General features: G+C 39.0%; 2 protein-coding genes across 10 annotated transcripts in view; one reads left to right on the top strand and one right to left on the bottom strand.

Annotated features, from left to right (window-relative positions):
• LOC133635969 (chondroitin sulfate proteoglycan 5-like) overlaps positions 1 to 4,177 on the bottom strand; it is a 57,711-nt gene extending 53,534 nt beyond the window's left edge. For 2 of the 4 annotated variants that reach the window (XM_062029498.1, XM_062029500.1), the window contains exon 1: positions 3,705 to 4,177. In XM_062029498.1, coding sequence (XP_061885482.1) covers positions 3,705 to 3,774 — 70 coding nt within the window. In that variant the 5' untranslated portion in view covers positions 3,775 to 4,177. The remainder of the gene's footprint in view (positions 1 to 3,704) is intronic. The other 2 variants (XM_062029501.1, XM_062029499.1) reach the window with 2 other exon arrangements.
• The window catches only part of LOC133635972 (MAP7 domain-containing protein 1-like), a 106,806-nt gene that overhangs the window by 77,764 nt on the left and 15,160 nt on the right, over positions 1 to 13,882 (top strand). The window lies entirely within an intron of this gene.

The following is a 13,882-nucleotide window of genomic DNA, read 5'->3' as shown; positions in this document are numbered from 1 at the left end:
CGGAAATAGGACTTAACATTTGTCACCAAATGTGAAGAATCGCTGGTAAATTACGGGGGGAGCATGCAAACTCCGCGCAGACGGTGATCGAACCCGGGACCTTTGTATTGCGAGGCACATGCACTAAACCCTGTTCCACCATGCAACCCACAATATGCAATTGTGTGAACTAATAATAATTTTTGCAAACCAGTAATTATAGTCTGCAAATAATGTGTCGGTGCTGTCTAGAGCTCGGCATCGTAACAATGTCATACTCGTCCATACCAGTAGGTGGCAGCAGGTAGCTAATTGCTTTGTAGATGTCTGGAACATGGTTTGTCGTGATCCCAATATGCAGACGACAGTGGGAGGCAGCATGCAGGTAAAAAAGGTATCTAATGCTAAAACCAAAAAAAACTATGGGAGACCGGACCTTCCGCTCCGCCGCTCCCAGTCTGTGGAACACTCTCCCTGACCCCCTGAGGGCACCACAGACTGTGGATGCTTTTAAAAAAGGCTTAAAAACCCTTCTTTAAAAAAAAAAGTATTTTTATAGATATATGCATACTAGTTCTAGCTATTAGGCTGTTCTAGTTTTTATTCTTTTATTATCTTTTTATTATTATTATGATTATTATTTATTTTTTTAATACACCGTAGCACTTTGAGGTTGTTTGCTCAATGTAAAGTGCTTTTTACAAATAAAATATATTATTATTTTATTATTATTAAAAGGCATTGAAGCTTACGGAACACAACTAAAGCGGAACTGGCTACAAAGTAAACAAAAAAAGAATGCTGGACGACAGCAAAGACTTACAGCGTGTTGAGCAAAGACGGCGTCCACAAAGTACCGGTACATCCGAACATGACATGACAATCAACAATGTCCGTGCAAAGAAGGATAGCAACATCTTAAACATTCTTGATTGCTAAAAAACAAAGCAGGTGCGGGGAATAGCGCTTAAGGAAGACATGAAACTGCTACAGGAAAATACCAATAAAACAGGAAAAAACACCAAAATATGAGTGCAAGACAAAAACTAAAACACTACACACAGGAGAACAGCAAAAAACTCCAAATAAGTCATGGTGTGATGTGACAGGTGGTGACAGTACACCTACTTTGAGACAAGAGCTATAGTGATGCATGCTTGGTTATGCTTTAAAGTCATATCCAACAATTGCGACGACGACTTTTTATTGTCTACTGAGTTTAGTTTTTTAATGATTTCTGCTGGTGGTGTGCCTCCGCATTTTTTCAACGCAAAAAATGTGCCTTGGCTCAAAAAAGGTTGAAAAACACTGCAATATAAGACTCCAAGAAAAATTCCAAGTTTGTGAACCCGTTCTCAAACAATGGCAATAAAACTATTCTGATTCTGATTCGGATTCAAGGCGCATACCTGCAAAACGAGCTTAAAAAGCTTGTGTGCTAACAGCTGAGCTAAAAGGCTGGCATGCTAACGTTGACATGCGTCAAGGATATATGACTGAGATGTATACCTACAAAATGAGCTAAAAAAAAAAGTTAGCCTGCTAACATACGTACATATGTATGTATGTATGTGTATATATACATATACATACATACATACGTATGTATATATATATACATACATACATACGTACGTATGTGTATATATATACATACGTACGTATGTGTATATATATATACATACATATGTACATATATATATATATACATATGTACGTACATATGTATATATGTATGTGTATGTATATATATGTACGTATGTATATATATATATATACATGCATATGTACGTACATATGTATATATGTATGTGTATGTATATATATGTATATGTATGTATGTATATATGTATGTGTATGTATATGTATATATATGTATGTATATATATATGTATGTATATATATATATATATACATACATATGTACGTACATATGTATATATATATATGTATGTATATATATATGTATGTATACATATATATATACATACATATGTACGTACATATGTATATATGTATGTGTATGTATATATATGTATGTATGTATATATGTATGTGTATGTATATATATATATATATGTATGTATGCATGTGTATATATATATATATATATATATATATATATATATATACATGTATGTATATATATATATATATGTATGTATATACGTATGTATGTATGTATATATATATATATGTATGTATATACGTATGTATGTATATATGTAATATATATATATACACGTATGTATATATGTACGTACGTATGTGTATATATATATATATATATATACGTACGTATGTGTATATATATATATATATATATATATATATATATATATATACGTACGTATGTGTATATATATATACGTACGTATGTATATATGTACGTACGTATGTGTATATATACATACATACGTACGTATGTATATATGTACATACATACGTACGTATGTATATATGTAATATATATATATACATATGTACGTATGTATGTATATATGTATATACAGTATATATATATATATTTACGTATGTATGTATATATGTAATATATATAAATTATAAATGGGTTATACTTGTATAGCGCTTTTCTACCTTCAAGGTACTCAAAGCGCTTTGACAGTATTTCCACATTCACACACACATTCACACACTGATGGCGGGAGCTCCCATGCAAGGCGCTAACCAGCAGCCATCAGGAGCAAGGGTGAAGTGTCTTGCCCAAGGACACAACGGACGTGACTAATGCATTTTTAGACAATATGATTTGCCTGAGCGGCTGGGAGACCCCGAGAGTAACAAGCGGTAGAATATGGATTGATGGAATGGCTAGAAAGGACAGTAAAAACAATATATATATATATATATATATATATATATATATATATATATATATATATATATATATATATATATATATATATATATATATATATATATATATATATATATATATATATATATATTTTACTCGCAAGCCGGAATTTGGACGCTGGCGGGTGGTATCTGGCCCGTGGGCCGTAGTTTGGGGACCCCTGATATTGACGTTAGCAGTCAATTTGACATACTTGTGAGTTAAGGCATGAGGTTTACATCCTAGTGACAGAATATAGGGAGAAACAATCTAATTGATGATATTTCACCTCATTGCTTGTTCATCAGTCAATATGCTGCAGGGTTAACACCACATATCAAGGCTGGCTGGGCGTGGGTGTGTGAAAATGGGTGGGGGTGCTGGCTGCGCGCGCCCGTGAACCCCGACGACCCTCGACGTGCACGAGCAGCCTGTTGCTGGGCAGCGGCTGCAACACTCATCCTTCTTATTAACGCCTTCCTCGCCACTACTACTACAGCAGATGTCTCCGGAGATGCAAATGAGAGCGATGCTCGCCTCCATTAGAAGCTCCGCAGGAATCCAATTCACTTTGTAATCCACCTTTTCTGCGTGCGCGTGCGCGTGCACGGCGTCACCGCAATCGCCGGCGTGGTCATGACATCATTTCGTCACCGAGGTTTTATAAAGTGACGTCATCACAGCGGGTGTTCATTCACTGTATGCGAGTGATGAATGATTATTAGTGAATATTAATGTGCTTTGTGGACGCCGTCATCCTTCAGTTTTACTTGGTGGAAAATATTGCTTTTTTTGAACAACACAACACGCCAGGGTGTGACGCGGTATATTTACATATGAAACAGAGCATGCATGTCGTGGGTCTTACCGTGCGTGGACAGGGGAATGAGGAGCAGAGAGACGGTGAGGAGCACCTGCCAGGTCCACATACACGCCATGCCGGCCGTGTATAGACGTCTTCCCTTTTCACGCAAACCCTGATCAGATCCCCGTCTCGTCACGTCCTCAATTCAGCAGCTGGGCTCCATCGTGGGGTCCGCGATCCTCCACACCGTCGGCGCGCGCTCCAGTCGCAGGCAATAAAGCGCGTCTTTCCGCGCGTGTAGTAGTAAATGCGCGCCGCCGGTGAAGTCTTTTTTTTTTTTTTTTTTTTTTTGGCGAGCCGGTCTTCTCGACTTCCGTGCACGTGTGCGTGCCCGTCACAACCGCGTCCGTGGGCACCGGACAATGTGCGTGGACGTGCACGTGCACGCGCGCTAATCCTCTTATATTGTTGGACAATACACGACAATGGCAGCTGCTCTTCAATGACCCAATGGGGACCGTGGACCGCGTGGACAGGGGCCAAGGAGGGCTGTGCCCACCTACGGCCAGCAGAGGGCGCTGTTTAGACAGTTCTTTAACTCACCCCGATACACTACCAAATAATTGTTTTAAATATTTAAAATGTTTCACGTATTAATTATAATTAGAAATAAAGACACTCATGTGTTTTTTAAATTGTGATTAATTTATTTGATGTAATATTGCATTTAAATATTTCACCATTGAATTATTGATTTCATGAATAATAGTCATTTTATTTCAGTCCCAGGGTGACCCACATCACAGAAGAAAAAACATACATAGATGAAACAGAAATACAAGCAGAAATAAAATAAATAAAAACTTGTATATCTATTTCATGATTTGATTCATTGTTGATTTCAATATTTCATGATGTATTGATTTATTTAAATGTCCAGTCCATAGTGCGGGCCCCACTATGAACTGGACTCTCACTATTATGTTAGATCCACTATGGACTGGACTCTCACTATTATGTTAGATCCACTATGGACTGGACTCTCACTATTATGTTAGATCCACTATGGACTGGACTCTCACTATTATGTTAGATCCACTATGGACTGGACTCTCACACTATTATGTTAGATCCACTATGGACTGGACTCTCACTATTATGTTAGATCCACTATGGACTGGACTCTCACTATCATGTTAGATCCACTATGGACTGGACTCTCACTATTATGTTAGATCCACTATGAACTGGACTCTCACTATTATGTTAGATCCACTATGGACAGGACTCTCACTATTATGTTAGATCCACTATGGACTGGACTCTCACACTATCATGTTAGATCCACTATGGACTGGACTCTCACTATTATGTTAGATCCACTATGGACTGGACTCTCACACTATTATGTTAGATCCACTATGGACTAGACTCTCACACTATTATGTTAGATCCACTATGGACTGGACTCTCACACTAGATCCACTATGGACTAGACTCTCACTATTATGTTAGATCCACTATGGACTGGACTCTCACACTATTATGTTAGATCCACTATGGACTGGACTCTCACTATTATGTTAGATCCACTATGGACTGGACTCTCACACTAGATCCACTATGGACTGGACTCTCACACTATTATGTTAGATCCACTATGGACTGGACTCTCACTATTATGTTAGATCCACTAAGGACTGGACTCTCACACTAGATCCACTATGGACTGGACTCTCACACTATTATGTTAGATCCACTATGGACTGGACTCTCACACTAGATCCACTATGGACTAGACTCTCACTATTATGTTAGATCCACTATGGACTGGACTCTCACACTATTATGTTAGATCCACTATGGACTAGACTCTCACACTATTATGTTAGATCCACTATGGACTGGACTCTCACACTAGATCCACTATGGACTAGACTCTCACTATTATGTTAGATCCACTATGGACTGGACTCTCACACTATTATGTTAGATCCACTATGGACTGGACTCTCACACTAGATCCACTATGGACTAGACTCTCACTATTATGTTAGATCCACTATGGACTGGACTCTCACACTATTATGTTAGATCCACTATGGACTGGACTCTCACTATTATGTTAGATCCACTATGGACTGGACTCTCACACTAGATCCACTATGGACTGGACTCTCACACTATTATGTTAGATCCACTATGGACTGGACTCTCACTATTATGTTAGATCCACTAAGGACTGGACTCTCACACTAGATCCACTATGGACTGGACTCTCACACTATTATGTTAGATCCACTATGGACTGGACTCTCACACTAGATCCACTATGGACTAGACTCTCACTATTATGTTAGATCCACTATGGACTGGACTCTCACTATTATGTTAGATCCACTATGGACTGGACTCTCACACTATTATGTTAGATCCACTATGGACTGGACTCTCACACTATTATGTTAGATCCACTATGGACTGGACTCTCACACTAGATCCACTATGGACTAGACCAGGGGTCACCAACCTTTTTGAAACCAAGAGCTACTTTTTGGGTACTGATTAATGCGAAGGGCTACCAGTTTGATACACACTTAAATAAATTGCCAGAAATAGCCAATTTGCTCAATTTACCTTTAACTCTATGTTATTATTAATAATTAATGATATTTACACTTAATTGAATGGTTTAAAAGAGGAGAAAACACAAAAAAAATGACAATTGCATTTTGAAACATAGTCTATCTTCAATTTCGACTCTTTAAAATTCAAAATTCAACCGAAAAAAAAGAAGAGAAAAACTAGCTAATTCGAATCTTTTTGAAAACATTAAAAAAATAATTTATGGAACATCATTAGTAATTTTCCTGATTAAGATTAATTTTAGAATTTTGATAACATGTTTTAAATGGGTTAAAATCCAATCTGCACGTTGTTAGAATATATAACATATTGGACCAAGCTATATTTCTAACAAAGACAAATCATTATTTCTTCTAGATTTTCCAGAACAAAATTTTTTCAAAGAAATTCAAAAGACTTTGAAATAAGATTTAAATTTGATTCTACAGATTTTCTAGAATTGCCAGAATATATATTTTTTAATTTTAATCATAATAAGTTTGAAGAAATATTTCACAAATATTCTTCGTCGAAAAAACAGAAGCTAAAATTAAGAATTAAATTAAAATGTATTTATTATTCTTTACGATAAAAAATAAATTTACTTGAACATTGGTTTAAATTGTCAGGAAAGAAGAGGAATACATTTAAAAGGTAAAAAGGTATATGTGTTTAAAAATCCTAAAATCATTTTTAAGGTTGTATTTTTTCTCTAAAATTGTCTTTCTGAAAGTTATAAGAAGCAAAGTAAAAAAATAATGAATTTATTTAAACAAGTGAAGACCAAGTCTTTAAAATATTTTCTTGGATTTTCAAATTATATTTGAGTTTTGTCTCTCTTAGAATTAAAAATGTCGAGCAAAGCCAGACCAGCTTGCTAGTAAATAAATACAATTTAAAAAAATAAAGGCAGCTCACTGGTAAGTGCTGCTATTTGAGCTATTTTTAGAACAGGCCAGCGGGCTACTCATCTGGTCCTTACGGGCTACCTGGTGCCCGCGGGCACCGCGTTGGTGACCCCTGGACTAGACTCTCACTATTAGGTTAGATCCACTATGGACTGGACTCTCACACTATTATGTTAGATCCACTATGGACTGGACTCTCACTATTATGTTAGATCCACTATGGACTGGACTCTCACACTATTATGTTAGATCCACTATGGACTGGACTCTCACACTATTATGTTAGATCCACTATGGACTGGACTCTCACACTAGATCCACTATGGACTAGACTCTCACTATTATGTTAGATCCACTATGGACTGGACTCTCACACTATTATGTTAGATCCACTATGGACTGGACTCTCACTATTATGTTAGATCCACTATGGACTGGACTCTCACACTATTATGTTAGATCCACTATGGACTGGACTCTCACTATTATGTTAGATCCACTATGGACTGGACTCTCACACTAGATCCACTATGGACTGGACTCTCACACTATTATGTTAGATCCACTATGGACTGGACTCTCACTATTATGTTAGATCCACTAAGGACTGGACTCTCACACTAGATCCACTATGGACTGGACTCTCACACTATTATGTTAGATCCACTATGGACTGGACTCTCACACTAGATCCACTATGGACTAGACTCTCACTATTATGTTAGATCCACTATTATGGACTGGACTCTCACACTATTATGTTAGATCCACCATGGACTGGACTCTCACTATTATGTTAGATCCACTATGGACTGGACTCTCACACTATTATGTTAGATCCACTATGGACTGGACTCTCACTATTATGTTAGATCCACTATGGACTGCACTCTCACACTAGATCCACTATGGACTGGACTCTCACTATTATGTTAGATCCACTATGGACTGGACTCTCACACTATTATTTTAGATCCACAATGGACTGGACTCTCACACTATTATTTTAGATCCACAATGGACTGGACTTTCACTATTATGTTAGATCCACTATGGACTGGACTCTCACACTATTATGTTAGATCCACTATGGACTGGACTCTCACTATTATGTTAGATCCACTATGGACTGGACTCTCACACTATTATGTTGAATCTACAATGGACTGGACTCTCACTATTACGTTAGATCCACTTGGGACTGGACTCTCACACTATTATGTTAGATCCACTATGGACTGGACTCTCACTATTATGTTAGATCCACTATGAACTGGACTCTCACTATTATGTTAGATCCACTATGGACTGGACTCTCACTATTATGTTAGATCCACTATGGACTGGACTCTCACTATTATGTTAGATCCACTATGGACTGGACTCTCACACTATTATGTTAGATCCACTATGGACTGGACTCTCACTATTATGTTAGATCCACTATGAACTGGACTCTCACTATTATGTTAGATCCACTATGGACAGGACTCTCACTATTATGTTAGATCCACTATGGACTGGACTCTCACACTATCATGTTAGATCCACTATGGACTGGACTCTCACTATTATGTTAGATCCACTATGGACTGGACTCTCACACTATTATGTTAGATCCACTATGGACTAGACTCTCACACTATTATGTTAGATCCACTATGGACTGGACTCTCACACTAGATCCACTATGGACTAGACTCTCACTATTATGTTAGATCCACTATGGACTGGACTCTCACACTATTATGTTAGATCCACTATGGACTGGACTCTCACTATTATGTTAGATCCACTATGGACTGGACTCTCACACTAGATCCACTATGGACTGGACTCTCACACTATTATGTTAGATACACTATGGACTGGACTCTCACTATTATGTTAGATCCACTAAGGACTGGACTCTCACACTAGATCCACTATGGACTGGACTCTCACACTATTATGTTAGATCCACTATGGACTGGACTCTCACACTAGATCCACTATGGACTAGACTCTCACTATTATGTTAGATCCACTATGGACTGGACTCTCACACTATTATGCTAGATCCACTATGGACTGGACTCTCACACTATTATGTTAGATCCACTATGGACTGGACTCTCACACTAGATCCACTATGGACTAGACTCTCACTATTATGTTAGATCCACTATGGACTGGACTCTCACACTATTATGTTAGATCCACTATGGACTGGACTCTCACTATTATGTTAGATCCACTATGGACTGGACTCTCACACTAGATCCACTATGGACTGGACTCTCACACTATTATGTTAGATCCACTATGGACTGGACTCTCACTATTATGTTAGATCCACTAAGGACTGGACTCTCACACTAGATCCACTATGGACTGGACTCTCACACTATTATGTTAGATCCACTATGGACTTGACTCTCACACTAGATCCACTATGGACTAGACTCTCACTATTATGTTAGATCCACTATGGACTGGACTCTCACACTATTATGTTAGATCCACTATGGACTGGACTCTCACTATTATGTTAGATCCACTATGGACTGGACTCTCACACTATTATGTTAGATCCACTATGGACTGGACTCTCACACTATTATGTTAGATCCACTATGGACTGGACTCTCACACTAGATCCACTATGGACTAGACTCTCACTATTATGTTAGATCCACTATGGACTGGACTCTCACACTATTATGTTAGATCCACTATGGACTGGACTCTCACTATTATGTTAGATCCACTATGGACTGGACTCTCACACTATTATGTTAGATCCACTATGGACTGGACTCTCACACTATTATGTTAGATCCACTATGGACTGGACTCTCACACTAGATCCACTATGGACTAGACTCTCACTATTATGTTAGATCCACTATGGACTGGACTCTCACACTATTATGTTAGATCCACTATGGACTGGACTCTCACTATTATGTTAGATCCACTATGGACTGGACTCTCACACTATTATGTTAGATCCACTATGGACTGGACTCTCACTATTATGTTAGATCCACTATGGACTGGACTCTCACACTAGATCCACTATGGACTGGACTCTCACACTATTATGTTAGATCCACTATGGACTGGACTCTCACTATTATGTTAGATCCACTAAGGACTGGACTCTCACACTAGATCCACTATGGACTGGACTCTCACACTATTATGTTAGATCCACTATGGACTGGACTCTCACACTATTATGTTAGATCCACTATGGACTGGACTCTCACTATTATGTTAGATCCACTATGGACTGCACTCTCACACTAGATCCACTATGGACTGGACTCTCACTATTATGTTAGATCCACTATGGACTGGACTCTCACACTATTATTTTAGATCCACAATGGACTGGACTCTCACACTATTATTTTAGATCCACAATGGACTGGACTTTCACTATTATGTTAGATCCACTATGGACTGGACTCTCACACTATTATGTTAGATCCACTATGGACTGGACTCTCACTATTATGTTAGATCCACTATGGACTGGACTCTCACACTATTATGTTGAATCTACAATGGACTGGACTCTCACTATTACGTTAGATCCACTTGGGACTGGACTCTCACACTATTATGTTAGATCCACTATGGACTGGACTCTCACTATTATGTTAGATCCACTATGAACTGGACTCTCACTATTATGTTAGATCCACTATGGACTGGACTCTCACTATTATGTTAGATCCACTATGGACTGGACTCTCACTATTATGTTAGATCCACTATGGACTGGACTCTCACACTATTATGTTAGATCCACTATGGACTGGACTCTCACTATTATGTTAGATCCACTATGAACTGGACTCTCACTATTATGTTAGATCCACTATGGACAGGACTCTCACTATTATGTTAGATCCACTATGGACTGGACTCTCACACTATCATGTTAGATCCACTATGGACTGGACTCTCACTATTATGTTAGATCCACTATGGACTGGACTCTCACACTATTATGTTAGATCCACTATGGACTAGACTCTCACACTATTATGTTAGATCCAATATGGACTGGACTCTCACACTAGATCCACTATGGACTAGACTCTCACTATTATGTTAGATCCACTATGGACTGGACTCTCACACTATTATGTTAGATCCACTATGGACTGGACTCTCACTATTATGTTAGATCCACTATGGACTGGACTCTCACACTAGATCCACTATGGACTGGACTCTCACACTAGATCCACTATGGACTGGACTCTCACACTATTATGTTAGATCCACTATGGACTGGACTCTCACTATTATGTTAGATCCACTAAGGACTGGACTCTCACACTAGATCCACTATGGACTGGACTCTCACACTATTATGTTAGATCCACTATGGACTGGACTCTCACACTAGATCCACTATGGACTAGACTCTCACTATTATGTTAGATCCACTATGGACTGGACTCTCACACTATTATGCTAGATCCACTATGGACTGGACTCTCACACTATTATGTTAGATCCACTATGGACTGGACTCTCACTATTATGTTAGATCCACTATGGACTGGACTCTCACACTATTATGTTAGATCCACTATGGACTGGACTCTCACACTATTATGTTAGATCCACTATGGACTGGACTCTCACACTAGATCCACTATGGACTAGACTCTCACTATTATGTTAGATCCACTATGGACTGGACTCTCACACTATTATGTTAGATCCACTATGGACTGGACTCTCACTATTATGTTAGATCCACTATGGACTGGACTCTCACACTATTATGTTAGATCCACTATGGACTGGACTCTCACTATTATGTTAGATCCACTATGGACTGGACTCTCACACTAGATCCACTATGGACTGGACTTTCACACTATTATGTTAGATCCACTATGGACTGGACTCTCACTATTATGTTAGATCCACTATGGACTGGACTCTCACACTAGATCCACTAAGGACTGGACTCTCACACTAGATCCACTATGGACTGGACTCTCACACTATTATGTTAGATCCACTATGGACTGGACTCTCACACTAGATCCACTATGGACTAGACTCTCACTATTATGTTAGATCCACTATGGACTGGACTCTCACACTATTATGTTAGATCCACCATGGACTGGACTCTCACTATTATGTTAGATCCACTATGGACTGGACTCTCACACTATTATGTTAGATCCACTATGGACTGGACTTTCACTATTATGTTAGATCCACTATGGACTGGACTCTCACACTATTATGTTAGATCCACTATGGACTGGACTCTCACTATTATGTTAGATCCACTATGGACTGGACTCTCACACTATTATGTTAGATCTACAATGGACTGGACTCCCACTATTATGTTAGATCCACTTGGGACTGGACTCTCACACTATTATGTTAGATCCACTATGGACTGGACTCTCACTATTATGTTAGATCCACTATGGACTGGACTCTCACAATATTATGTTAGATCCACTATGGACTGGACTCTCACTATTATGTTAGATCCACTATGGACTGGAGTCTCACCCTAGATCCACTATGGACTGGAGTCTCACACTATTATGTTAGATTCACTATGGACTGGACTCTCACTATTATGTTAGATCCACTATGGACTGGAGTCTCACACTAGATCCACTATGGACTGGAGTCTCACACTATTATGTTAGATCCACTATGGACTGGACTCTCACAGTAATATACTAGACCCACTCGACGGCCATTGCATCGGTGGGTCACCCACATCTGCGGTCCTCTCCAAGGTTTCTCATAGTCATTCACATCGACGTCCCACTGGGTGGTGAGTTTTTCCTTGCCCTCATGTGGGCTCTGAACCGAGGATGTCGTTGTGGCTTGTGCAGCCCTTTGAGACACTTGTGATTTAGGGCTATATAAGTAAACATTGACTGATTGAGTACTAATATACTAGTACCAGTATACCGTACAACCCTAGTCCACACAAACATTTTAATTACATCCCCTCAATACACAAAAATGACTTAGTTTCTCTTTTGCGATGTGGCTGCAGACACATCGCATGCTATTATGTTTTTCCCCGGGTTAAAATGATCAAATTGCAATCAGATTCATTAATTGGGAGCCTATTGATCAAAAAAATAAAAACATGGGAGTAGAGTGGCCTACTTTTCCCCATCACGCACACACGCATTGACACTGAAGGCTGAGATGAGATTAGGATTGAATGGAATGTTCTCTGGCAACAACCTGGCCAACAGGAGAGTGACTGTGATGGTATTCAGCAGAGTGGCCAGGACTGTGCAAGAGAAATATTCACTGATGCGCTGCCAAACAGAGCAGAAGAAAATTGCTGCTGCAACACACTCATAACACACACACACAAACACACACATTCCTACTATATCTGCGATAAACACTCAAATAAGCACAATACTTTAAACGGATTGATGAGAATTAGGCATTTTCCAGGCACGACTGACAGCAATATGGCAAAGGAGGGCTTGGTGTTGAACAGATGGAGGCGACTGAGAAGGGAACTAAAACAAACCATTCGATGCCAGGGTGTGTTGGCCACTCCATCCTGTGCTCGTGTGGAACAGTGAGGGGTGGACATGATGTCCACTTCCACCCTGTGAGTGCCTGTAGACACTTTGTTTTTGTTAATACTCCCAACATGCAAAATACATAGTCTGTGATTCTTCGCCA

This window comes from Entelurus aequoreus, linkage group LG20, assembly GCF_033978785.1.
Source record: "Entelurus aequoreus isolate RoL-2023_Sb linkage group LG20, RoL_Eaeq_v1.1, whole genome shotgun sequence".
Lineage (NCBI taxonomy): Eukaryota > Metazoa > Chordata > Actinopteri > Syngnathiformes > Syngnathidae > Entelurus > Entelurus aequoreus.
This window is presented reverse-complemented; position numbering and strand designations above follow the sequence as displayed.